The 24,943-nt window shown below is 42.9% G+C and overlaps 1 protein-coding gene across 2 annotated transcripts in view; it reads left to right on the top strand.

Moving 5' to 3' along the window:
* BRAF (B-Raf proto-oncogene, serine/threonine kinase) overlaps positions 1 to 24,943 on the top strand; it is a 147,280-nt gene that overhangs the window by 23,579 nt on the left and 98,758 nt on the right. For both annotated transcript variants that reach the window (XM_081102483.1, XM_081102482.1), the window contains exon 2: positions 23,025 to 23,126. In XM_081102483.1, coding sequence (XP_080958609.1) covers positions 23,025 to 23,126 — 102 coding nt within the window. The remainder of the gene's footprint in view (positions 1 to 23,024; positions 23,127 to 24,943) is intronic.

The following is a 24,943-nucleotide window of genomic DNA, read 5'->3' as shown; positions in this document are numbered from 1 at the left end:
TTGTGAGAAAATATTCTGAACAACTATATGCCAACAAATTGGTCAATCTGACAAAATGGATAAATTTCCGGAAACATTATCTTCCAGAACTGAATCAGGAATACTCAGAGAATCTGAATAGATAAATTACACTAGTGAAATTGAAGGAGTAATAAAAAAAAAAAAAACTACCAGTAAACAAAAGTCCTGGATGGGATGGCCTCTCCGGTGAATTTTACCAAAATTCAAAGAAGAACTAACATCTCAAACTATTCCAAAAAATTCAAGAGGAGGGAAGACTCCCAAGCTCATTTTACAAGGCCAGCATTATCTTAACTTCAATCAGATAGAGGCACTACAAAGAAAGACAATTATAGGCTAATGTCCCTGATGAACATAGATGCTAAAATCCTCAACAAAATATTAGCAATACATTAAAGAGGTCATACACCATGATGGAATTTATTCTGGGAATACAAGGTTGGTACAATATTCACAAATCAATAAGTATGAGGATAAAAACCACATGATCATATCAATAAATGCAGAAAAAGCATTTGATAAAATCCAGCACCCATTTATGATAAAAACTCTTAGCAAAGTGGGCATAGAGGCAACATACCTCAACGTAATAAAAGACGTATATGACAAACCCACACCCAACATCATACTCATTGGGCAAAAACTACAAGTGTTTCTCTTCAGATCAGGGACAAGACAGGAATGTTTGCTTTTGCCATTCTTGTTCAGCATAGTGCTGGGGGTCCTGGCCACAGCAATCAGATAGGAGGAAGGGGTAAAAGGCATTTTGGTTGAAAGGGAAGAAGTGCAACAATCATTTTTTGCAGATGACATGATACTCTATGTAGAGAACTCTAGGGATTCCACCAAAAAACTGCTGGAACTTACAGATGAATTCAGTAAAGTAGTGGGATACAGGGTAAATAAATATCTAGAAATCAGTTGCATTTGAATGCACAAGTAGTGAACTATCAGAAAGGGAAACTAAGAGAATAATTCCTTTCACAATTGCTTCAAGGGGAATAAAAGGGATGAATTTGACCAAGGATGTGAAAGACCTGTACTCAGAAAATTATAAGACACTGAAGAAATTGAAAATATACAAATAGGTAGAATTGTATACCATGTTCATGAATGGAAAGAATTAACTTCATTGGGATGTCCATGCTGCTCGAAGCAATCTATAGATTCAGTGCAATTTCTCTCAACAGTGGCATATTTCACAGAACTAGAACAAGTAGTCCAAAAGTTTATATGGAACCCCAGGAGACCCCAAATAGCCACAGCAATCTTGAGAAAACAGATTTGAAGGAATCACACTACCTGATGTCAAACTATGCTATAAGGCCAGGGTGATTGAAATAGCATGGGATTGGCATAAAAATGGACATATAATAAATGGAACAAAACAGAGAGCCCATAGTCAATTAATGTTTGACAAGGGAGGCAGGAACATACAGTAGGGCAGTGATGGTGAACCTTTTGAGCTCGGCGTGTCAGCATTTTGAAAAACCCTAACTTAACTCTGGTGCCGTGTCTCATATAGAAATTTTTTTATATTTGCAACCATAGTAAAACAAAGATTTATATTTTTGATATTTATTTTATATATTTAAATGCCATTTAACAAAGAAAAATCAACCAAAAAAATGATTTCGCGTGTCATAGGTTCGCCATCACTGCAGCAGGGTAAAGATGGTCTATTCAACAAATGGAAAATTGGATAGATACATGCAGCGAGAGGAGACTAGACTGCCTTCTTGCACTATACATGATAATAAACTTAGAATGGATTAAATACATACATTTTAGACTTGAAATAAAAAAAAAAACTCCTAGAAGAAAACAAAGGCAGGAAATTCTTAGACATTTCTCATAGTAATATTTTTTCTGAAAATTTTCTTTGGGCAAGGGAAATGGGGAAAAAGAATAAACAGGTAGGATTGCCAACTGGAAGGTTTTTGCACAGCTAGAGGAAACATCAGCAGGATGAAAGGGCAATCCACTGAATGGGAGAACATGTTTGCTGGGGCATCTGATAAGGGGTTAATACCCAAAATGTATAAAGAATTTATAAAATTCAACACCAAAGAACAGTCCAATTAAGAATGGATGAGAAAACTAAGATGGTGGCATAGGTAAACACCAGAATTTGCTGCCTCGAACAACCACTTCAAAAATACAACTAGAGCCGAAACCGGTTTGGCTCAGTGGATAGAGCATCGGCCTGCGGACTGAAGGGTCCCAGGTTCGATTCCGGTCGAGGGCATGTACCTGGGTTGCGGGCACATCCCCAGTAGGAGACGTGCAGGAGGCAGCTGATCGATTTCTCTCACATCGATGTTTCTAACTCTCTATCTCCCTTCCTCTCTGTAAAAAATCAATAAAATATATTTAAAAAAAAATACAACTAGAAGACAGAACGGACATCATCCAGAACCACAGGAAGGCTGGCTGAGTGGAAGTTCTACAACTAGGAGGAAAGAGAAAAGCATACTGAAACTCAGAGGAGGCGCAGTGCTGAAGTAAAATACTAAGGTGTGGAGTGCATGCGGAGCGGGTTGGCGGCTGAGGGCGTGGTTGTCGTTTTCAATCGGGAGGGAGTCTCGGGCTCTGAGCTCCAGTTCCGGACGAGTCTCTAGGGACCCAGATTCAAATGGGAGAAGCGGGACTGTCTGGCATCGCTCAGAACCCTAGGGCAGCTTTCTCTCCGTGGGGCTTGCAGCGATTACTGGGACACAGAAGCAGAGCCTCTGAGGGCAAGACTGAGAGCAGCCATAATTGCTAACCCCGCCCTGTTGATCCCCTGGGACCCGCCCCGCCCAAGCCCTGTAGGGAGACTTTTGCTGGATAGCCTCAGGCAAAGGCTAGATTAGCACCTCCCTAGAGATCCAAGAGCCAGGAAGCCCAGAGGTCAGAGTGGGACCATCCAGTTTGCAGCTCCGTGGAACAATAAAAGACACACTCAGGGAGCAGACTCAGTGGGCACCAAAGCCCCATCGAAGCAAGTCTAGCCCCAGAGTGGTGTCTCTAGCACAGACGTTCTCCCACTGCAGACACAGCTGATTCTCACAGCCAATTGGCCTGGAGGTCAATTCCTCACAGTGATAACTACAACAATCAAGGCTTAATTACAACAAGACTGTGCACAAAGCCCACAAGGGGGTGCACCAAGAGTGTCTACCTCAGGTAATTGGGACACTTAGCACAGAAAGGCACTCTGTCGACACAGCGACGCATCAAAAATGCCGAGACAAAGAAACAGGACACAAACGACAGAATGGGAGGAAAGCAAACTGCTGGATATAGAGTTCAAAACCACACTTTTAAGGTCTTTAAAGAACTGTCTAGAAGCCACCGATAAATTTAATAAGGCCCTCGAAAAGACTGGTGAGACCGCCGATAAATGTAGTGAGATCCTCAAGAAGACTGGTGAAACCCTCGATGTTGTGATAAAGAACCAACTAGAAATTAAGGATACATTGACTGAAATAAAGACTATTATACAGACTCCCAACAGCAGACCAGAGGAGCGCAAGAATCAAGTCAAAGATTTGAAATACGAAGAAGCAAAAAACACCCAACCGGAAAAGCAAAATGAAAAAAGGATCCAAAAATACGAAGATAGTGTAAGGAGCCTCTGGGACAGCTTCAAGCACACCAACATCCGAATTATAGGGGTGCCAGAAGAAGAGAGAGAGCAAGATATTGAAAACCTCTTTGAAGAAATAATGACAGAAAACTTCCCCTACCTGGTGAAAGAAATAGACTTACAAGTCCAGGAAGTGCAGAGAACCCCAAACAAAAGGAATCCAAAGAGGACCACACCAAGACACATCATCATTAAAATGCCAAGAGCAAAAGACAAAAAGAGAATCTTACAAGCAGCAAGAGAAAGACAGTCAGTTACCTACAAGGGAACCTATACGACTGTCAGCTGATTTCTCAACAGAAACTTTGCAGGCCAGAAGGGAGTGGCAAGAAATATTCAAAGTGATGAATGCCAAGAACCTACAACCAAGACTACTTTATCCAGCAAAGCTATCATTCAGAACTGAAGGTCAGATAAAGAGCTTCACAGATAAGATAAAGCTAAAGGAGTTCATCACCACCAAACTAGTATTATATGAAATGCTGAAAGGTATCCTTTAAGAAGAGGAAGAAGAAGAAAAAGGTAAAGATACAAATTATGAACAACAAATACACATCTATCAACCAGTGAATCTAAAAATCAAGTGAATAAATAATCTGATGAACAGAATAAACTGGTGATTATAATAGAATCAGGGGCATAGAAAGGGAGTGGACTGACTATTCTTGCAGGGGAAAGGGGTGTGGGGGATGCGGGAAGAGACTGGACAATAATTGTGCACCTATGGATGAGGACAGTGGGGGTGGGGGTGAGGGCAGAGGGTGGGGTGGGAACCGGGTGGAGGGTAGCTATGGGGGGAAAAAAGAGGAACAACTGTAATAATCTGAACAATAAAGATTTAATTTAAAAAAAGTGAACAATTCACCAGCATTACAAGAAATGCTAAAGGGATTGCTGTAATAAGAAGAAACAGAAAGAGAAAACTAGGCATACAGAATTAAAATGGCAATAAGTCCCTATCAATAATAACCCTAAATGTAGATGAATTAAATGCTCCAATCAAAAGACATAGGGTAGCTGAAAGGATGCAAAAACATGACCCAACTATATGCTGTCTACAAGAGACCCACCTCAAAACAAAAGACACACATAAGATGAGAGTGAAGAGATGGGAAAAAATTTTCCATGCAAATGGAAATGAAAAAAAGCTGGAGTAGTAATACTCATATATAACAGAATAGACTTTAAAATGAAGGCCATCACAAGAGACAACAAAGGTCACTACATAATACTAAAGGGATTGATACAATAAGAGGATATAACCCAGGTAAACATATATGCACCCAATATAGGAGCACCTAAATGTATAAAAAACTTTTAGAGGACTTTAACAGAAAGACAACAATACAGTCATAGTAAGGGACTTTAAGACCCCGCCGATTTCACTGGATAGATCTTCCAGACAAAATCTTAACAAGGAAACAGAGACTCTAAAGGACACACTGGATCAGATAGATTTAATTGACATCTATAGAATATTTCACCCCAACGCAGCAGAATATGCATTCTTCTCAAGTGCATATGGATCATTCACAAAGATAGACCACATGTTAGGACACAAAACAAGTCTCTACAAGTTCAAGAAGATTGAAATCATATTAAGTTTCTTCTCAGATCACAGTGGAATAAAATTAGAAATCAACTACAGTAACAACACCCCAAAACATTCAAACATGTGGGGGTTAAATAGCTTTTTATTAAGCAATGAACGGTTACCAATGAGATTAAGAAAGAAATGAAAAACTTCCTGGAAACCAATGAAAATGAACACTTAACAACCCCAAATCCCTGGGATACAACAAAAGAAGTCCTGAGAGGGGAGTTCTTGGCTCTACAGGCATACCTCAAAAAAACAAAACAAACAAAAAAAAAACTCACAAGAAAAATCAGCAATAAACTATTTAACCCTACAACTTGAAGAACTAGAAAGAGAACAAGAAAATTCCAGGGTAAGTAGGAGGAAGGAAATAATAGAGATTAGAGCAGAAATAAACAACAGAGACAAATTATATATATATATATATATATATATATATATATATATATATATATATATATAACCAAGAGCTGGTTCTTTGAAAGGATAAAAAAAATTAATAAACTGTTAGACTCATCAAGAAACAGAGAGGATCCAAATAAAATCTGAAAAAAAGTGGAGAAATAACCACTGACACCACAGAAATACAAAAGATTGTAAGAAAATACTATGAACAACCATATGCCAACAAGCTGGACAATGGATGAAATGGACAAATCCCTAGAAAAATAGTTTCCCAAAACTGAATCAGGAGAAATCAGAAAACCTGAATAGGCCAGTAACAACTTATGAAATAGAAGCAGTAATCAAAAAACTCCCACCAAACAAAAGCCCAGGTCCAGAAGGCTTCCCAGGGGAGTTTTACTAAACATTCAAGAAAGAACTAACACCTATACTCAGTTATTTCAAAAAATCCAAGGAAGGAACACTTTCAAACTCTTTTTATGAGGCCAGCATTATCCTAATTCCAAAACCAGATAAAGACATTACAAAGAGAATTACAGGCTAGGATCCCTGATGGACATAGATGCTAAAATCCTCAACAAAATATTAGCAAATCGCATCCAACAATATGTTAAAAAGATCATACACCATGACCAAATGGGATTTATTCCAGCAATGTGAGGCTGGTACAATATTCACAAATCAATAAATGTTATACATCATATAAATTGAAAGACAGAAATCACATGATCGTATCAATAGACTCAGAAAAAGCATTCGACAAAATCTAACACCCATTTTTTGATAAAAACTCCCAGCAAAATTGGAATAGACAGAGCATATCTCAACATGATAAAGGCCATATATGACAAAACTACAGCCAGCATCATACTCAGTGGGCTCCATTCCCAGTGTGGGGTGTGCAGAGGCAGCAGGTCAGTGATTCTCTCTCTCTCCTTCTCCCTTCCTCTCTGAAATCAAAATTATATGCTAAAATTGGAAAAGAAAAATATTGTGGAATCTAATCAATAACATCAACTGATAAGCATAGATCCAGAGACTTGGAAGCATGCAGCAGACTGACTCAAGGATGGGGGTAAAAAGGGGAGTGGGTGGGAAGAGATTAACCAAAGAAATTATAAGCATACTAGAGCCCCGGTCCACAAAAATTTGTGCACTCGGGGGGTGGGGTTGGGGTCCCTCAGCCCGGCCTGTGCCCTCTTGCAATCTAGGACCCCTCAGGGAATGACCACCTGCTGGCTTAGGCCCGCTCCCCAGGGGATTGGGCCCACGTTGGCAGTCAGACATCCCTCTGGCAGTCTGGGAGCCCTCGGGGGATGTCCACTTGGAAGCAGGAAGCAGGCCTAGCTGCAGTTGGACATCCTTAGCACTGCTGAGGAGGCAGGAGAGGCTCCCACCACCACCACTGTACTGGCTTGTGGCTGAGCAGAGATCCCCCTGTGGGAGCACATTGACCACCAGGGGGCAGCTCCTGCATTGAGCATCTGCCCCCTGGTGGCCAGTGTGTGTCATAGTGACCAGTGATTCCCAGTCGCTCTGCTATTAGGGTCAATTTGCATATTACCCTTTTATTATATAAGATAGAGGCCTGGTGCATGAGTGGGGGCCGGCTCGTTTGCCCTGAAGGGTGTCCCGGATCTGGGTGGGGATCCTGCTGGGGTGCCTGGCCAGCCTGGGTGAGGGGCTGAGGGCCATTTTCAGACTGGCCACACCCCCTTCAGGGAGGGGCCTCCTGCTGGGGGGCCTGGCCAGCCTGGGTGAGTGGATGATGGCTGTTTGAAGGCTGGCCACAGCCCCTTCAGGGTGCGGGTCCCTGCTGGGGTTCCTGGCCAGCCTGGGTGAGGGGCTGATGGCTGTTTGCAAGCTGGCCAAGCCCCCCAGCGGGGACCCTTACCCCATGAGGGTGTGGCCATCCTGGGTGAGGGGCTGATGGCTGTTTGAAGGCTGGCCACAGCCCCTTCATGGTTGGGGTCCCCACTGGGGTGCCTGGCCAGCCCGGGTGAGGAGCTGATGGTTGTTTGCAGGTTGGCCACAGCCCCTTCAGCGTGGGGGCCCCACCTGGGGTGTCTGGCCAGCCTGGGTGAGGGTCTGATGGCTGTTTGCAGGCTGGCCACATCCCCTTCAGGGTGGGGATCCCTGCTGGGGTGCCTGGCCAGCCCGGGTGAGGGGCTGATGGCTGTTTGCAGGCTAGCCAAGCCACCCAGCACGGACCCTCACCCAGTGAGGGTGTGGCCATCCTGGGTGAGGGGCTGATGGCTGTTTGCAGGCTGGCCATGGCCCCCAGCCACCCAAGCTCCCAGTGGAGGCTGGCTAGAAGCAGGTGTCTGGGATTTATTTAGCTTCTATAATTGACACTTTGTTGGCTTCCTCCATCGCTGGGGCAACCAAGCCTCCTGCTTGCTCCAGCTTCGTGGCTGCTGGCCGCCATCTTGGGTTAATTTGCATATAGTCGCTCTGATTGGCTCGTGGGCATGGCTTTGGCGTAGCAAAGTTATAGTCAATTAGCATCTTTGTCTTTTATTAGTGTAGATATGCATAACCCATGGCCACAGAGGATAGTGTGGTGAAGGCGGGAATTAGGGAGGAGGTAGTCAATTGGGGGACAAAAGGGGGCATCTGTAATACTTTCAACAATAGGTTCTTTACCAAAAATTTTCCTGAAATGTAGCTTTTTTTAACTATATATGTGTGACTATATATTTCTTAGCTATGTATATGTGACTAAAGTCATATAAGTGGAACCAAATGAATCTGGAGCCCTGCTCCTCACCATGAGGGAAAGCTTATCTCAAATTTTAAAAAGGAAGCAAATATTTAGAAACAAGCAAAGAAAGGTGAAGTTTAGTAAGTCCTCACTTAACTTTTTTCTCATCACCATTGTAAGAAACAACTTTGAACCAAATGAGATTATTCTAGGATCTGCTATACGTGATTGGCCCCTCTTCTATAATGTGTTCTTCCTTTCGTTATGTGGCAGTGTCTGTTATCAGAAATCAGGTGTTACAGAATTTTTGTGGGTTAGGAACACCCAATTTATAATTTTCTAATTATAGATAACTGTTCTATATCCTAATTTCTCCTCTCTTCTTTTATCATTGGGTTGCATTTCAAGTCCTTCAGTTTCCTAGCCAAGTTTTAGAGTTAAAAGTATATATAACCTCCCAACTTTCTTAATTATTGTCTCATTTATTTTCTTTATTAATCAGCACAAGTAAATAGTAATTAATGTGTTTGAGACTTAGAGTGTTTATTCACATTAAAGTCTTTAGGGGAAAAACCCCAGTTTCCTATTTGGCTGGGTTGTAGGATGCTTTGAGCAATGGAAAAAAAGAATGTTCTGGCAGAGGGGCTACCTATTGAAAGGTCATTAAAATGTGGGCGATATTTGGTAGAGGTCATACATTTTTTTCATTTCTTCCATTGCATCTAGTAATCATTGTGTCTAAGGCAAAGTCTCAGCTGTCTTTCTATATGTACTTTTCTTGTATTTATGGATTTTGAGATAACCTTACATGGTAGTCATTTGTATTTTTTAGCCATATCCTGTTTTCTTATTCTGATCACACAGAAGGCTATGTGACTAATTCTATTCAATGTGTTATGACCAAAAATGATCTGTGTCACCTTATGTCCTATGTCTAATTGCTAGTGTCAGGCCCTCCAGAGTTGTTTTTTTTTTTTTCTTTCTTCTGTCCAGACTAGTGATTGGCATTATTCAAAATGGTGGCTGCTCTGTCAACCTGAGGCCTGAGTGACTGCAATAAACAGGGCTTTCCTGTCTCCCTGAAATGGGCATATAGCATGAATGAAACATAAACCTTTTATGTTTTAAGCCACAGAAATGGGGGATTCTTTTTTTTTTTTTTTTTTTTTTTTTTTTTTTTTTTTTAATATATTTTTATTGATTTTCTACAGAGAGGAAGGGAGAGAGATAGAGAGTCAGAAACATCGATGAGAGAGAAACATGGATCAGCCGTCTCCTGCACATCCCCCACCGGGGATGTGCCCGCAACCCAGGCACATGCCCTTGACCGGAATCGAACCTGGGACCCTTCAGTCCGCAGGCCGACGCTCTATCCACTGAGCCAAACCGGTTTCGGCAATGGGGGATTCTTGACGGAGCATAAAGTAGCCTATCCTGGCTGATACACCTCTGGAAACTGCCCATTGAAGGAACTTTTGCCATAGGCCTTTAAACATTTAATGATAATATCAGTAACTGATTGTATTGGTTTTTGTTTTTTTTTAAATTCTCACCTGAGAATATGTCTTCATTGATTTTTTTTTTAGAGAGAGAGGAAGGTGGAGAGATAGAAACATTGATGTGAGAGAGAAACATCAGTTGCTCCCTGCACATAACCTTATGGGATTGAACCGACAACCCATGTAGTATGTGGCCTGAGGGGTATGTTTTCAATGATATGAGAGGAAGGGGGAGAGAGAGAGAGAGAGAGAGAGAGAGAGAGAGATTGAAGTGAGAAAGAAACATTAATCGGTTGCCTCACATACAAGCCCCGAATGGTGATCAAACCCAAAACCTAGGTATGTGCCCTGACCGGAAATTGAACCCACAACCTTTTGGTGTATGGCATAACACTCCAACCAACTGAGACACACCTGGCCAGGACTCATTGTGTGTTAATTATGCCTTAAGCAATCTGGTAAATGCTTTATATCTCACTAAATTCTTGCATTTGTCCCTTGAGAAAAGAGCTATGATGGCGTAGGAATTCACCCCATGATCTGTCTCATCTATTTTCGCTTCCTTGATGATCTTAGTAATTTTCATGGTTTCCATTTCATCATTTTTCACTGAATATCAGATACTTTTTTTAAAAAATCTTTATTGTTCAGATTATTACATTTGTTCCTCTTTTTTCCCCCCCATAACTCCCCTCCTCCCAGTTCCTGCCCCACCCTCCGCCCTCACTCCCCACCCATTGTCCTCATCCATAGGTGCACGATTTTTGTCCAGTCTCTTCCCGCATCCCCCACACCCCTTTCCCCCCCAAGAATAGTCAGTCCATTCCCTTTCTATGTCCCTGCTTCTATTATGATCACCAGATTATTTATTCACTTGATTCTTAGATTCACTTGTTGATAGATGCATGTTTGTTGTTCATAATTTGTATCTTTACCTTTTTCTTCTTCTTCCTCTTCTTAAAGGATACCTTTCAGCATTTCATATAATCCTGGTTTGGTGGTGATGAACTCCTTTAGCTTTTTCTTATCTGTGAAGCTCTTTATCTGACCTTCAGTTCTGAATGATAGCGTTGCTGGATAAAGTAATCTTGGTTGTAGGTTCTTGGTATTCATCACTTTGAATATTTCTTGCCATTCCCTTCTGGCCTGCAAAGTTTCTGTTGAGAAATCAGCTGACAGTCGTATGGGTATTCCCTTGTAGGTAACTGAGTTTCTTTCTCTTGCTGCTTTTAAGATTCTCTCTTTGTCTTTTGCTCTTGGCATTTTAATGATGATGTGTCTTGGTATGGTCCTCTTTGGATTCCTTTTGTTTGGGGTTCTCTGCGCTTCCTGGACCTGGAAGTCTATTTCTTTCACCAGGTAGGGGAAGTTTTCTGTCATTATTTCTTCAAATAGGTTTTCAATATCTTGCTCTCTCTCATCTTCTGGCACCCCTATAATTCTGATGTTGGTACGCTTGAAACTGTCCCAGAGGCTCCTTACACTATCTTCGTATTTTCGGATTCTTTTTTCATTTTGCTTTTCCAGTTGGGTGTTTATTGCTTCTTCGCATTTGAAATCTTTGACTTGATTCTTGCGCTCCTCTGGTCTGCTGTTGGGAGTCTGTATAGTATTCGTTATTTCAGTCCGTGTATGCTTAATTTCTAGTTGGTTCTTTATCATAACATCGAGGGTCTCATTAGAATTCTTGAGGATCTCAGTACATTTATCGGCGGCTTCTAAACAGTTCTTAAGAGACCTTAAAAGTGTGGTTCTGAACTCAATATCCTCCATTGACAGTTTTGTCCTGTTTCTTTGTCTCCGCATTTTTTATGCTTTCTTGGTGCACCCCCTAGTGGTCTTTGTGCGCAGTCTTGTTGTAGTTAAGCCTTGATTGTTGTAGGCAATACCGGGGGGTGATTTGACCTCCAGGCTAACTGGCTATGAGAGTCCGCTGTGTCTGAAGTGAGAGAGTTTCTTTGCTGGATCTCTAGGGCGGTGCTAATCTAGCGTTTGCCTGAGGCTATCCGGCAAATGGCTCTGCACAGGGCTTGGGCAGGGCGGGTCCCCGGGGATCTACAGGGCAGGCAGGAGCGAGCAGTTATGGCTGCTCTCAGTTTCGTCCCTAGGGGCTCTGCCTCACAGAGTCCCAGAAACCGCTGCAAACCTCGGAGAGAAAGCTGCCTTTGAGTTCCGACGGAAGCCAGACAGTCCCGCTTCTCCCGTTTGAGTCTGGGTCCCTAGAGACTCGTCCGGATCTGGAGCTCAGAGTCTGAAACTCCCTCCCGATTGAAAACAACAACCGCGCCCTCCACCTCCAGCCTGCTCCGCGTGCACTCCGCTCCTTAGTATTTCACTTCAGCACTGCGCCTCCTCTGAGTCTGGGTATGATATTCTCTTTCCTCCTAGTTGTAGAATTTCCACTCAGCCAGCCTTCCTGTGGTTCTGTATGATGTCCATTCTGTCTTTTAGTTGTTTTTTGAAGTGGTTGTTCGAGGCAGCAATCTCCGACGTTAACCTATGCCACCATCTTGGTTTCTAGATACTTTTTTTTAATTGTGTTTTTTAGGGGTGGGGGGAGAGACATAGACATCAATGTGCATAGACTGGGGGTGGAACCTGCCATCTGGGTATGTGCCCTGACCGGGACCCATCACCTTGTGTTGTATGGGAATATGCTCCAACTAAATGAGCCACACTGGCCAGGGCAAATATCAGATACTCTTGATTGTAAAATTTCCAGTTGTTTTATGTACCACCAAAATATAGTCAGTTAAACAATTTCAGTGCTAATGTTCACTTAAAATTTTTATTTCATCAGCAGCTTTATAACATATCCAGCATCTGACATATCTTACCATCTCTGCCAGATCTGTGGTAAAAGGCACCATCTTTCATTTGGCAGTTATTTCCTGTCTGGTTTCTTGGCATCAACTTTTACTTCTACTATGGTTCGTTTTCAATATAACAACCATTTAAAAATTCTAAGTGGTTGGGTCACTTTCTTTAAAAAAAATGTTGAGATATAGTTCACATATCATATAGTTCATCCATTTAAAGTGTACTATTCAGTGGCTTTTTGTTTCAACTCTTGATTTTATTTTTTTATGATATACAAAATAAATCTATTACCAGATTGTAGATACAAAATAATTAGCCACTTATATGCAGTAATCATGAATATTTCAAGAAAAATGATTTTAAATATAATAATGTTACATGCAATAAACATTAATATTTCAAGAAAAATGATTTTAAGTATCCTGTATAGTAAAAAGCTAATATGCAAATCAACCAAATGGCAGAACGACCTGTTGCTATGATGCTCACTGACCACCATGGGGCAGATGCTCCCACAGGGGGAACACTGCTCAGCCAGAACCCCTGAGCCAGGCTCACAGCTAGTGAGTGCAGTGGGGTGGCGGGAGCCTCTCCCGCCTCTGCGGCAGTGTTAATGATGTCCTACAGGGAGCGGGCCTAAGCCGTCAGTCGGACATTCCCAGAGGGCTTCTAGACTGTGAGAGGGCTTAGGGCGGGCTGAGGGCCCCCCCTCTGAATGCACAAATTTCATGCACTGGGCCTCTAGTAATGTTACATACAATAAACATTAATATTTCAAGAAAAAACAATTTTAAATATAATATTACCAAAACTATACTAATATAGTATAATATCACAAAAGTTGTAGGAAATATTAAAAATCTGCAAATAACAGGATTACTTCTCTTATAGTCTAAAATACGTTTTTTTCTTCTCTTTCTGTTTTGGTTCATCAGTTTATGTTGTTCATTATATCCCACAAATGAGTGAGATCATGTGATATTTATCTTTCTCCGAATGGCTTATTTCACTTAGCATAATGCCCTCCAGGTCCATTCATGCTGTTGCAAATGGTAAGAGTTCCTTCTTTTAAACAACAGCAGCATAATATTCCATTGTGTAGATGTACCACAGTTTTCTAATCCACTCAACTACTGATTGGCACTTAGGCTTTTTCCAAATCTTAGCTATTGTAAATTGTGCTGCTATGAACATAGGGGTGCATATGTCCTTTCTGATTGTTGTTTCTGATTTCTTGGGATATATTCCTAGAAGTGGGTCAAATGGGAGTTTCATTTTTAATTTTTTTTGAGGAAGCTCCGTACTGCTTTCCACAGTGGCTGCACCAGTCTGCATTCCCACCAGCAGTGAAATAGCCATTCTGACAGATGTGAGATGGTACCTCATTGTCGTTTTGATTTGCATCTTTCCGGTGATTAGTGACTTTGAGCATGTTTTCATATGTCTCTTGGCCTTTTGTATGTCCTCTTTCGAAAAGTGCCTATTTAGGTTCTTTGCCCATTTTTTTATTGGATTATCTTCCTTTTGTTATGTTGTATGAATTCTCTGTAAATTTTGGAGATTAAATCCTTATCTGAGATAGCATTGGCAAATATGTTCTCCCATTCAGTCGGTTTTCTTGTTGTTTTGTTGATCGTTTCTTTTGCTGTGCTGAAGCTTTTTATTTTGATGTAGTCCCATCTGTTTATTTTCTCCTTAGTTTCCATTGCCCTAAGTTGTGTTGGTAATGATATTGCTATGACATATGTCTGATATTTTGCTGCCTATGGATTTTTCAAAGATTTTTATGGTTTCCCGTCTTACGTTTATGTCCTTTACCCATTTGAGTTTATTTTTGTGTATGGTGTAAGTTGGTGGTCTAGTTTCCTTTTTTTGCATGTATCTGTCCAATTTTCCCAACACCATTTATTGAAGACACTATCTTGACTCCATTGTATGCTCTTGCCTCCTTTGTCAAATACTAATTGAGCATAATGGCTTGGGTCGATTTCTGGGTTCTCTGTTCGATTCCATTAGTCTACTGGTATATGTCTTTTTTTGTGTCAGTACCAGGCAGTTCTGAGAATAGTGGCTTTGTAATATAGCTTGATATCTGATATTGTGATCCCTCCAACTTTGTTCTTCTTTCTCAGGATTGCTGCAGCTATTCGGGGTCTTTTTTTATTCCAGATGAATTTTTGGAGAGTTTGTTCTAGGTCTGTGAAATATTCCATTGGTATCTTAATGGGGATTACATTGAATCTGTAGATTGCTTTGGGTAGTATAAACATTTTAATGATGTTGATTTTACCAGTCCATGAACACAGTATATTCTTCCATTTGTTTATGTCTTCCTTATCTCTTTTTTCAACATCCTATAGTTTTCCAAGCACAGGTCTTTTACCTCCTTAGTTAAGTTTATTCCTAGATATCTTTTTTTTGTTGTTGTAATGGTAAATGGGATTGATTTTTTAAATTTCTCTTTCTGTGAGTTCACTATTGGTATATTAAAAAACCATAGATTTCTGGATGTTAATTTTATATCCTGCTATATTGCCAAATTCATTTGTTAAGTCTAGTAGTTTTTTGGTGGATTTGGGCTTTTCTATGTACAATATCATGTCATCTGTGAATAATGACAGTTTTACTTCTTTTCCAATTTTGATGCCTTTTATTTCTTCTTGTCTGATTGCTATAGCTAGCACTTCCAGTACTATGTCGAACAGGAGTGGTGAAAGTGGATATCTGTCTTGTTCCTGTTTTTAGGGGAAATGGTTTTAGTTTTTGCCCATTCAGTATGATGTTGGCTAATAACCTACCTCCCTCCTGCTTTCCAGCTCTATTTTTCTTTATAACTTTTTATCACCGTATGACATATTATGTACTGTTTTTAAAAAGTGGTTTTCTTTCCACAACTAGAATGTATGCTCCATGAGTTCAGGAACTGGTTTAATTGCACTATATCTTCATTGCCTAGAACCCTGGCACATAACGCCACTCATTAAATATTTGTTGACTGAAGGAATTTAATATACAGTGATCTACTTTTACTTAAGTTCTAACTACTGTCTCAACGTTCTCACCTGCCTTATGTTACAGAGTGTATAAAGCGTCTGGTTAGAATTCCTGATGATGAAATATTTCTTCCACTTCTCAGAGACACATAAACTATGCAGCATCTATGAGTAGTTCTACCACTTATTAGCTCTCTGACCTGGGCCAAGTTTGTTTTTTTGTTTAACTTCTGTTTCCTCATCTGTAAAATAAGGATAATAATAGTTCCCACCTCATTAGGTTGTTGGAAGGAGTTGAAAAAGTTTAATATATACAGTGTGTAAACAGTGCCTGGTATAAAATAAGCAGTATATATAAGATTGTTACAATAATTATGCTATAGTATCCCTATCACTTGTTATTAGAGTACCTGGGACAGGGAAAATAGAATTGGATGCCGGAGATATGTTATATTGATAGAGAAATTGGAAGACTTTGAAAATTGACAGTATGTTATTTTGGAAGGGAAAAATAAAGCAAATGAAATAGCCAGGTGATATGTGTATGGGTAACATTGTACTTTTAAAGCATTCATACACCATGAAATGCTTTTCATAAAATATTATTCGTTATTTCAGGGTTTATAAAAAAGAACCTAAAACTAGTGAACATACGGTTTAACTCTCTCTCTTGAGAGTCTTAGTAATATCATTCTAGGTACATTGGAGAGAAGGTAATTCATTACTTATACTGGATGCCTTAGAGCAGTGGTTCTCAACCTTCTAGCCCTTTAAATACAGTTCCTCATGTTGTGACCCAACCATAAAATTTTCGTTGCTACTTCATAACTGTAATGTTGCTACTGTTATGAATGGTAATGTAAATATCTGATAAGCAGGATGGTCTTAGGTGACCCCTGTGAAAGGGTCGTTTGACCCCCAAAGGGGTTGCAACCCAAAGGTTGAGAACCGCTGCCTTAGAGCAATTGGACTTCATTTTCTCATGGAACCCTAGTTGAGAAAGAATGAAAATATCTTGACTGAGGGTGGCTTCTGTTTCTCTGATCTCATCTGTACCCTGTTACTTCTCTAACCTCAGTTGTACTCTCTTGAATGTGATTCAATCATTCTGCTCTGAGCTTTCCCAAAATATAGAGTTTTTAATATGTTCACGCAGCCAGCACCCATAAACTACCTGATTTTAGTGTACCTAGGTGCTAGGAATAAAACTGTGATCAATGTGATCAACTTCAAGGAGCTTACAGTCCTAAGAGGCCATTATCCCCCAGTTAGTTACTTGTGAGAGTGTTTCTGCACAAATCTTTGATTTTAGTGTTGTGGGATGTGGTGCCCAGAGTTTTAGAAAACTGAGAATAACTTGGGATAGGAGTTTACAATGCAAGAAAATTCTAGGGGTTTTACCAAAAGTCAGGAAACATGATATATTGTTAAGACAAGTAAAGATATGTGCTATTGAAATCTGTAGGGCAAGCATGTCAAACTCAAAGGCTAACATGGGCAAAATAAACAAGGTTTAAGTTTATGTGGGCTGCAAAAAACAAAAGCTTCAATTTTCATAGAAATGTAGGTTTATTTCAATAAACACATACTGAATACAAAGGGCTGAAATAAATGAGTAGTCGTTAACATAAATTAATAGAACGTTTTAATAAAATTAATATTTTTTCTTAAACATTAATTTACCAGACATTGAATAACTGCACAAATTAATAAGTATAATGCAAATGAACCTATTTTTCTTGTTTTCCGAAAGCGAAATATTTCCTGTTGCACACACCAAACAAGTCAGTCCAAGACTAATGACATGGCAATCAGCTGCTAAAATATTCACTGCTAGTATTAGTGGAGAGAAATGGTGCACCTGCGCTTAAGGCACGTAAGGGAAATGAATGCAACACGATTATAGTAATCAGTCATTAGCGAACGTTGTAGTTCGTTATTAATAATCCTATCTAATAAAAGAGAAACATGGTAATTAGTGTACATCCGCTACCCTTCCCATTGGCTAATCAGGGCGATATGCAAATTAACTGCCAGCCAAGATGGCGGCCGGCAGCCAGGCACTTGAAACTAACATGAGGCTTGTTTGCTTCAGTGATGGAGGACTCCAACGTTCCCCGCCTGCCTTGCTGGCCTCTGAGCTTGCAGTTTGAAACATTGTAACAAATATAGAAGCTAAACAAAACCCCAGAAACCTGCTTTCAGCCCGCTGGGATCTCAGAGCTGGAGTAGATACAGTGTTTCGATTATAGAACCCAAACTAACCAGATACCTGCTTTCAGCAGCAGAGGCATCAGAGCTGGAGTCAGAGCTAAAGCTGGCCCAGAATAAAAAAAAAAAGAAAAAAAGGACAAGTTGGGAGCTTCAGTCACCCGCCAGCCTGAAAAGAGCCCTCAGCCCCTCACCCAGACTGGCCAGGCACCCCAGTGGGGACCCCCACCCTGAAGGGTGTGTGACGAGCTGCAAACAGCCATCATCCCCTCACCCAGGCTGGCCAGGGACCCCAGTGGGGACCCCGACCCTGATCCAGGACACCCTTCAGGGCAAACCATCCGGCCCCCACCCGTGCACCAGGCCTCTACCTATATAGTAAAAGGGTAATATGCCTCCCGGCACCGGGATCAGCGTGACAGGGGGCAGTGCCCAAACCCCCTGATCGCCCTGCGGCTCTGTGTGTGATGGTGTGGCGCCCCAACCCCCTGATCAGCCCTGCTCTGTGCCTGATAGGGGGGAGTTCCCCAACCCCCTGATCGGCCCTGCTCTGTGTGTGACAGGGTGCCGCGCCCCAACCTCCCCCCACACCGGCCCTGCTCTGTGTGTGACGGGGTAGAGCCATAACCTCCCCATCAGCCCTGCCCTGAGTGTGAGAGTGGCGGTGCCCCAACCCCCTGATCGGCCTTGCTCTGTGGGTGATAGAGGGCGGCGCCCCAACTCCTCCCCCCCACCCCCCACTGGCCCTGCTCTGTGTGTGATGGAGTAGAGCCATAACCTCCCCATCGGCCCTGCCCTGAGTGTGACAGTGGCGGTGCGCCAACTCCCTGATCGGCCCTGCTCTGTGGGTGATAGAGGGCGGCACTCCAACCCCCTGATCCACCATGCTCTGTGTTTGACAGGGGGCGGTGCCCCAACTCCCCTATCGGCCCTACTCTGTGAGTGACAGTGGGGAGCTCCTCAACCCCCTGATGGGCCCTGCTCTGTGCGTGACAGGGGGCAGCACCCCAACCCCCTGATCGGCCCTGCTCTGTGCATGACAGGGTACGGAGCCCCAACCCCCCTGATGGGCCCTGCTCTGTGCGTGACAGGGTATGGAGCCCCAACCCCCCTGATGGGCCCTGCTCTGTGCGTGACAGGGGGCAGCACCCCAACCCCCTGATCGTCCCTGCTCTGTGCGTGACAGGGTACGGAGCCCCAACCCCCCTGATGGGCCCTGCTCTGTGAGTGACAGGAGGCAGCGCTCCAACCCCCTGATCCACCATGCTCTGTGTTTGACAGGGGGCGGTGCCCCAACTCCCCTATCGGCCCTACTCTGTGAGTGACAGTGGGGAGCTCCTCAACCCCCTGATGGGCCCTGCTCTGTGTGTGACAGGGTATGGAGCCCCAACCCCCCTGATGGGCCCTGCTCTGTGCGTGACAGGGGGCAGCACCCCAACCCCCTGATCGTCCCTGCTCTGTGCGTGACAGGGTACGGAGCCCCAACCCCCCTGATGGGCCCTGCTCTGTGAGTGACAGGAGGCAGCGCCCCAACCCCCTGATTGGCCCTGCTCTGTGCGTGACAGGGGGTGGCACCGCAACCTCCCCATCGACCCTGCCTTGAGTGTAACGGGCGGTGCCCCAACCCCCCAATCGGCCCTACCCTGAGCGTGACTGAGGGTGGCATCACAACCTCCCGATCTCCCTGCTCTGTGCATGAAAGGTGGCGGTGCCCCAACTCCCCAATCGGCCCTGCTCTGAGCCCGACCATGGGTTGCACGTAGGGATTGGGCCTGCCCTCTGCCACCCGGGAGCAGGCCTAAGCCAGCAGGTCGTTATCTCCCGAGGGGTCCCAGACTGCGAGAGGGCACAGGTCGGGATGAGGGACACCCCCCCCCCCCTGTGCACAAATTTTTGTGCACCGGGCCTCTAGTTATATATAATAGGATATTGTAAAAATTAAGTTACGAAATTTTTATTAAAACGTTATATTGGCTGGGCTGCAAAAATATTTGTTGTGGGCCTCATGCAGCTCGCGGACCCACGAGTTTGATATGCTTGCTGTAGGGTTTCACATGATAGACATCTATATTTTAATTCAATTTTGTTCCAACTCCATAGACAGTCCTATTCCATTCAGTTATACGTATGTGACCAATATAGATCTGCTTAAAATTAAGTAAATGTAGTGGATGATTTTATGGACCATTTAAAATAGTTTATTTGTGGTGCTGGTTTTTGTTTGTTTATGGTTTTCTCCCCCATAATCCCAGTAACTTTAGGGTTTAATCTGCTCTTAATTAGCCAGAAAAAAAATCTTGGTCCTCTTATTCCATTTTAGATTAATTTCTAAGTTTAACTTGAAAGTCTGCTTATTGATTTCATTAATACCACTTTCCTGTTTGTTTTGTTGTTGTTAATCCTCACCCGAGAATATTTCTTTCCATTGATTTTTAGAGAGAAGAAGGGAGAAAGGGAGTAGGAAGAGAGAGAAACATCAATATGAAACACATCAATTTGCTTAGTGGTTAGAGCATAGGCCAGTGCACCAAAGGGTCATGGATTTGATTCTAAGTCAAGAGCATGTACCCCGGTTGCAGGTTCAATCCCTGGCCCCAGTCGGGGCACATGCAGGAGACAACAGATCAATGTTTGTCTCTCTCTCTCTCTCTTTCTCTCTCTCTCTCTCTCTCTCTCTCTCTCCCTCTCTTTCTCTCTCCCTCTCTCCCTCTCTCCCTCTCTCCCTCTCTCCCTCTCTCCCTCCCTCTTCCTCCCCCCCTCCCCCTCCCTTTCCCCCTCTCCCCCCCTTCACTGTCTCTAAAAATCAATAGTAAGCCCAATCGGCATGGCTCAGTGGTTGAGCATCGACCTCTGAACCAGGAGGTCACAGTTTGATTCCTGGTCAGGGCACATACCCAGGTTGTGGGCTCGATCCCCAATGTGGGGCATGCAGGAGGCAGCCGATCAGTGGTTATCTCTCATCATTGATGTTTCTACCTCTCTCTCCCTCTCCTTTTCTCTCTGATATCAATAAAAATATCTTAAAAAAACACTATAAACAATACTTACCTTTTTAGCAGGGGGCCAGGAATGTGGGAAAATTGAAAAGAGATTTTTGTTTATTCTTAATACTCACGTATTTGATTTTTTTATAGTTGAGAATATCTTGTACTAGTGACCTGGTGCATGAAATTCGTGCACATTAAAACGTGATTAATTAGAAGAAATATTTTAATATTGCTATTTGCCCTTTCTCTATGATAGAAGTGTCAGAGATGAAAGAAAATTAGTAAAATGTATATGAAAATCTTCCTCCTGTCAGAGTCTGGGGCGCACCATGGGACTCAGAGTCAAGTCCCCACCCACCCATGTGCGCCTCAAAGTCGTGCGAGACCCAGACCCGACCGCCCCCACCTCCCATTGGGCTAGATCCAAACCCGGCTGGTACCACCCTTGTCAAGCCCCGCCGGGCAGGGAGGCGCAGCCTCAGGTCCCCTGGCCCGGTGCCAGGGCGGGGGGTGTGGCCTGAGGTCCCCTAGCCCAGACCAGGGCGGGAGTGCACCTTGAGGTTCCCTGTCAAGCCCCATAGGGGCGGGGGCTTGGGGGCTGCAGCCTCAGGTCCCTGCTGATTGCTTGTTAAGGCTCGTGACGGGAACTTGGCCTCCGCTGTGGGCGCAGGCATCTTGTGTTACAGAAACCCCCGACTCTGCTGTGTGCGGCGCCATCTTTGTGGCGGAGTGATGGTCAATTTGCATATTCCCACTTTATTATATAGGATTACTAGTATAGAAAAAACTTGTCAAATCCTATATAATAAAACCCTAATATGCAAATCGACCAAACTGCAGAACAACCAGCGGAATGACCGGTCACTATGACGTGTACTGCCCCCCAAGAGGGAGGCAACCGGTGGTGGTGATCAGGGATGAGGCAGGCCAGCAGGTGGCGCCAGGCTGCCAGCCAAGGCAGGTGCCAGTGGGGGTCCCCCTGATTGCCCCGCATGCCGGTTGCCCCACAGAGAGAGGCAACTGGCGGTGGGGGGCGGTGCCAGGTCGCCAGCCAAGGTGGGTGTCAGAGGGGGCCCCCCAATCACCCTCCTCACCTGTCGCCCCACATATCGGCCTTGATCGCCAGCCAGGCCTAGGGATCCTACCCTATATATTGGGAACAGTCTCTTAGATTTAAAAATTAAAACCTGGCAAGGCTACTCTAACACTGAAAAAACAGGATGATGCAGCGATGACATGCATGGACTCTGGCTTGCACATTTTGTGGTCAGCCCTGATTCTGACACTTATAACTGTGTAACAAAGCGAATTACTTAACTTCTCTCTGCTTCAGTTTTTCCACTCATAAGATGAGGAAAATGGTACTACTGCCTCAGAAGCATCATGTTATATACTATTTTTTATAATCAGGGCAAAAACATGTAGCTACTCATACAACAGCAAGAAGCCTTTCACCTGTATGAAAAGTATAGTCACTGGTGTATGCAGCGTCCCAGACTGTAGGAGGGATGTCCCATCACTGCCAGTTTAGGCCCGATCCCCACAGCAATTGGACATCCCCTGAGGGTGCAGGTCAGGCTGAGGGACATCCCTCCACCCTCTGGTGCATGAATTTTGTGCACCAGGTCTCTAGTCTATATATATAAAAGCATAAGCAACTGTTACGACCAGAATGACCCATCAACCAGTTGCTATTACACACACTGTCCACCAGGGGGAAGATGATCAACTCAGGAGCTGCCTCCTGGTGGTCAGTGTGCTCCCACAGCCAACCTCCCCTGGTTCCTTCCCCTGGCCGGCAAACCTTCTGCGCTCCCTCTCCATTCTTCCCCACCCCCAATCTCTCCCCCAGGCCCCAGCCAGCAGCCAGCAGGCCCTGACTGGTCCGGCCCCAATTGGGACTGGGCGAGATAGCCCTGATAGGCTCTGATCGCCTGCCAGTCCTAGGGACCCCACTCGTGCACAAATGATGTGCACTGGGCCTCTAGTGTTTAATAAAAGGGAAAGACCACTATACTAAATAATCTTTAAGTTTTCTAAACTCTAAATTTCAAGGGTACAGGCAGTTACTGCAATATTTTGATAGAAATCTTGAAGTATTTCTAATTCCTTTCCTAAATTATTTTTATTTAAATTGTTTTAAAAATGTTTTATAGGTGTGGAATATCAAACAAATGATTAAGTTGACGCAGGAACATATAGAGGCGCTATTGGACAAATTTGGTGGGGAGCATAATCCACCATCAATATATCTGGAGGTAAGCTTTTGAGTATTATATTTGTAGTAATTTTGAAAAGAAAAATAGTGCATGTATAAAAAGCATTTGTACTGATAATATTGGTTATCTTAGGTGGTTGGATTAGAAATAATGGGAAAAGAGAATTAGTTTTGTCTTAGCTTCTTAATCTTGTTTCACTTGTTACAATAAATATGTAGTATTTTGTAATTTGGAGAATGTCAAAATTAATAAAAAGTTGTATATGAACTCCAAAATTTTATTCTGTTAAAAAAAAAAAGTTTAAAAAAAGAAAGAAGATGATTCTGGAGGTCAGCAAACTAGTTGCCATGTTTAAAAATGGGGAGAATTTTGTAAAATATCTTTTTTCCAGAACAGATCTCCCCCAAATTGGTTTTTGCTTTCTTATAGGTAAAATTTATAATGTTTAAATATTAAATAGCTCAAAATTACTTAGCTTTACTGTTTAATAGTGCCTTGAGGCTTTTGTATCAAGCCTTGAGTATCATTGTAAATTTATTGAGTTAGTCATTCTTCTTAATCCAGTGAGGTAGTAGTTACTATTCTAATCACAGATAAGCTTTCTTGGCATTAGTTTCCTTAGGTAAGTCACTCCGATTCCACAGCCAGCAAGCTGTTATGGAATCTAGGCAGTCAGGCTCCACAGCCTGTTCTGCTTACCACTACACTATTCTGCCTGTCCCTGTAAAAGCTGGCTCCACAGTAATTACTAGCCGTACAGGGATATAACCCTAAATGACAAATGATCAGGTTACCATTTGCCTGCAAGTGCCAGAGATTTTTAGGCATGGATCGACGGACTCCTAAACTAGATTTTTAATTTAGTAATCTAATCTAATTACTTTTTAAAGAGCAAGTTAAATCTCCAGTATTTAATGAGAAAGTTTGCATTTCTAAAATAAATTTGGGAGTTTGGAAATAACTGCTAATATACTGTTCTTTTCATATGTCTTATCCCAGAGCACACTGCCAGGTAATATTAGTGCTAGGAGTAGAATTCATACCTGTGAATGCTATCTCTTTTACTTGTATGTCTGAGGAGGACAAGAAAGGAGTCATAATAAGGCATATAGTCCTGGGGAAAATAGTAATTCATTGTTAATCAGAATTAGACAACTTTAACCAGCAGTTTTTTTCTGTCCACCCTTTCTCTGTCTTGGGAGACATACACAGTAGGTCCTTGGGTTACGTCGGAGATCCGTTCCTATGGGGCAACGTAACGTGATTTTTGCCATAAGTCGGAACCCACCTATATAAGCACCTACATCACTCACATGGAGCACATACACAGCAGTAATGAAGTGAAACAGTAAAAAAAAATTTAAGAGAAAGATAACAATTCCTGACCTTTACTTGTGGTAAATAAATAATAAAAAACATAAAGCACATATGTACATATGTCAAAATGATGGAACTTTTTTTTTTTATAAATACTGCAAATGGGAGATGGTGACATAACCACGAAACGACATACGTGTAACTCAATGACTGCTTGTATATATAAAAGGCTAATATGCTTAAATGTTCATCTAACCAGTAGCTATGACTTGCACTGCCCACCACGGGGCAGACGCTCAATGCAGGAGCTGCCAAGCTGCAGTGACTTGGCTGCGGTGGTTCTCGGGTGACACACCCCGAAACCAGAGAGGAGGGAGCCTGAGCCCTCGCGGGCCCATCCAATTCCACCTTTGGCTGTGGGTTATGTTATTTCTGGGGCACTGTCAACCCCAAATCTAGTTTACTGCACACTTGTGTTTGCATTCCAAACCCTGTACGACAGCAATTTTGCAGAGTGCCCTCTTACACTCCGGGACCCC

This window comes from Myotis nattereri, assembly GCF_964212035.1.
Source record: "Myotis nattereri genome assembly, chromosome: 11".
Lineage (NCBI taxonomy): Eukaryota > Metazoa > Chordata > Mammalia > Chiroptera > Vespertilionidae > Myotis > Myotis nattereri.
This window is presented reverse-complemented; position numbering and strand designations above follow the sequence as displayed.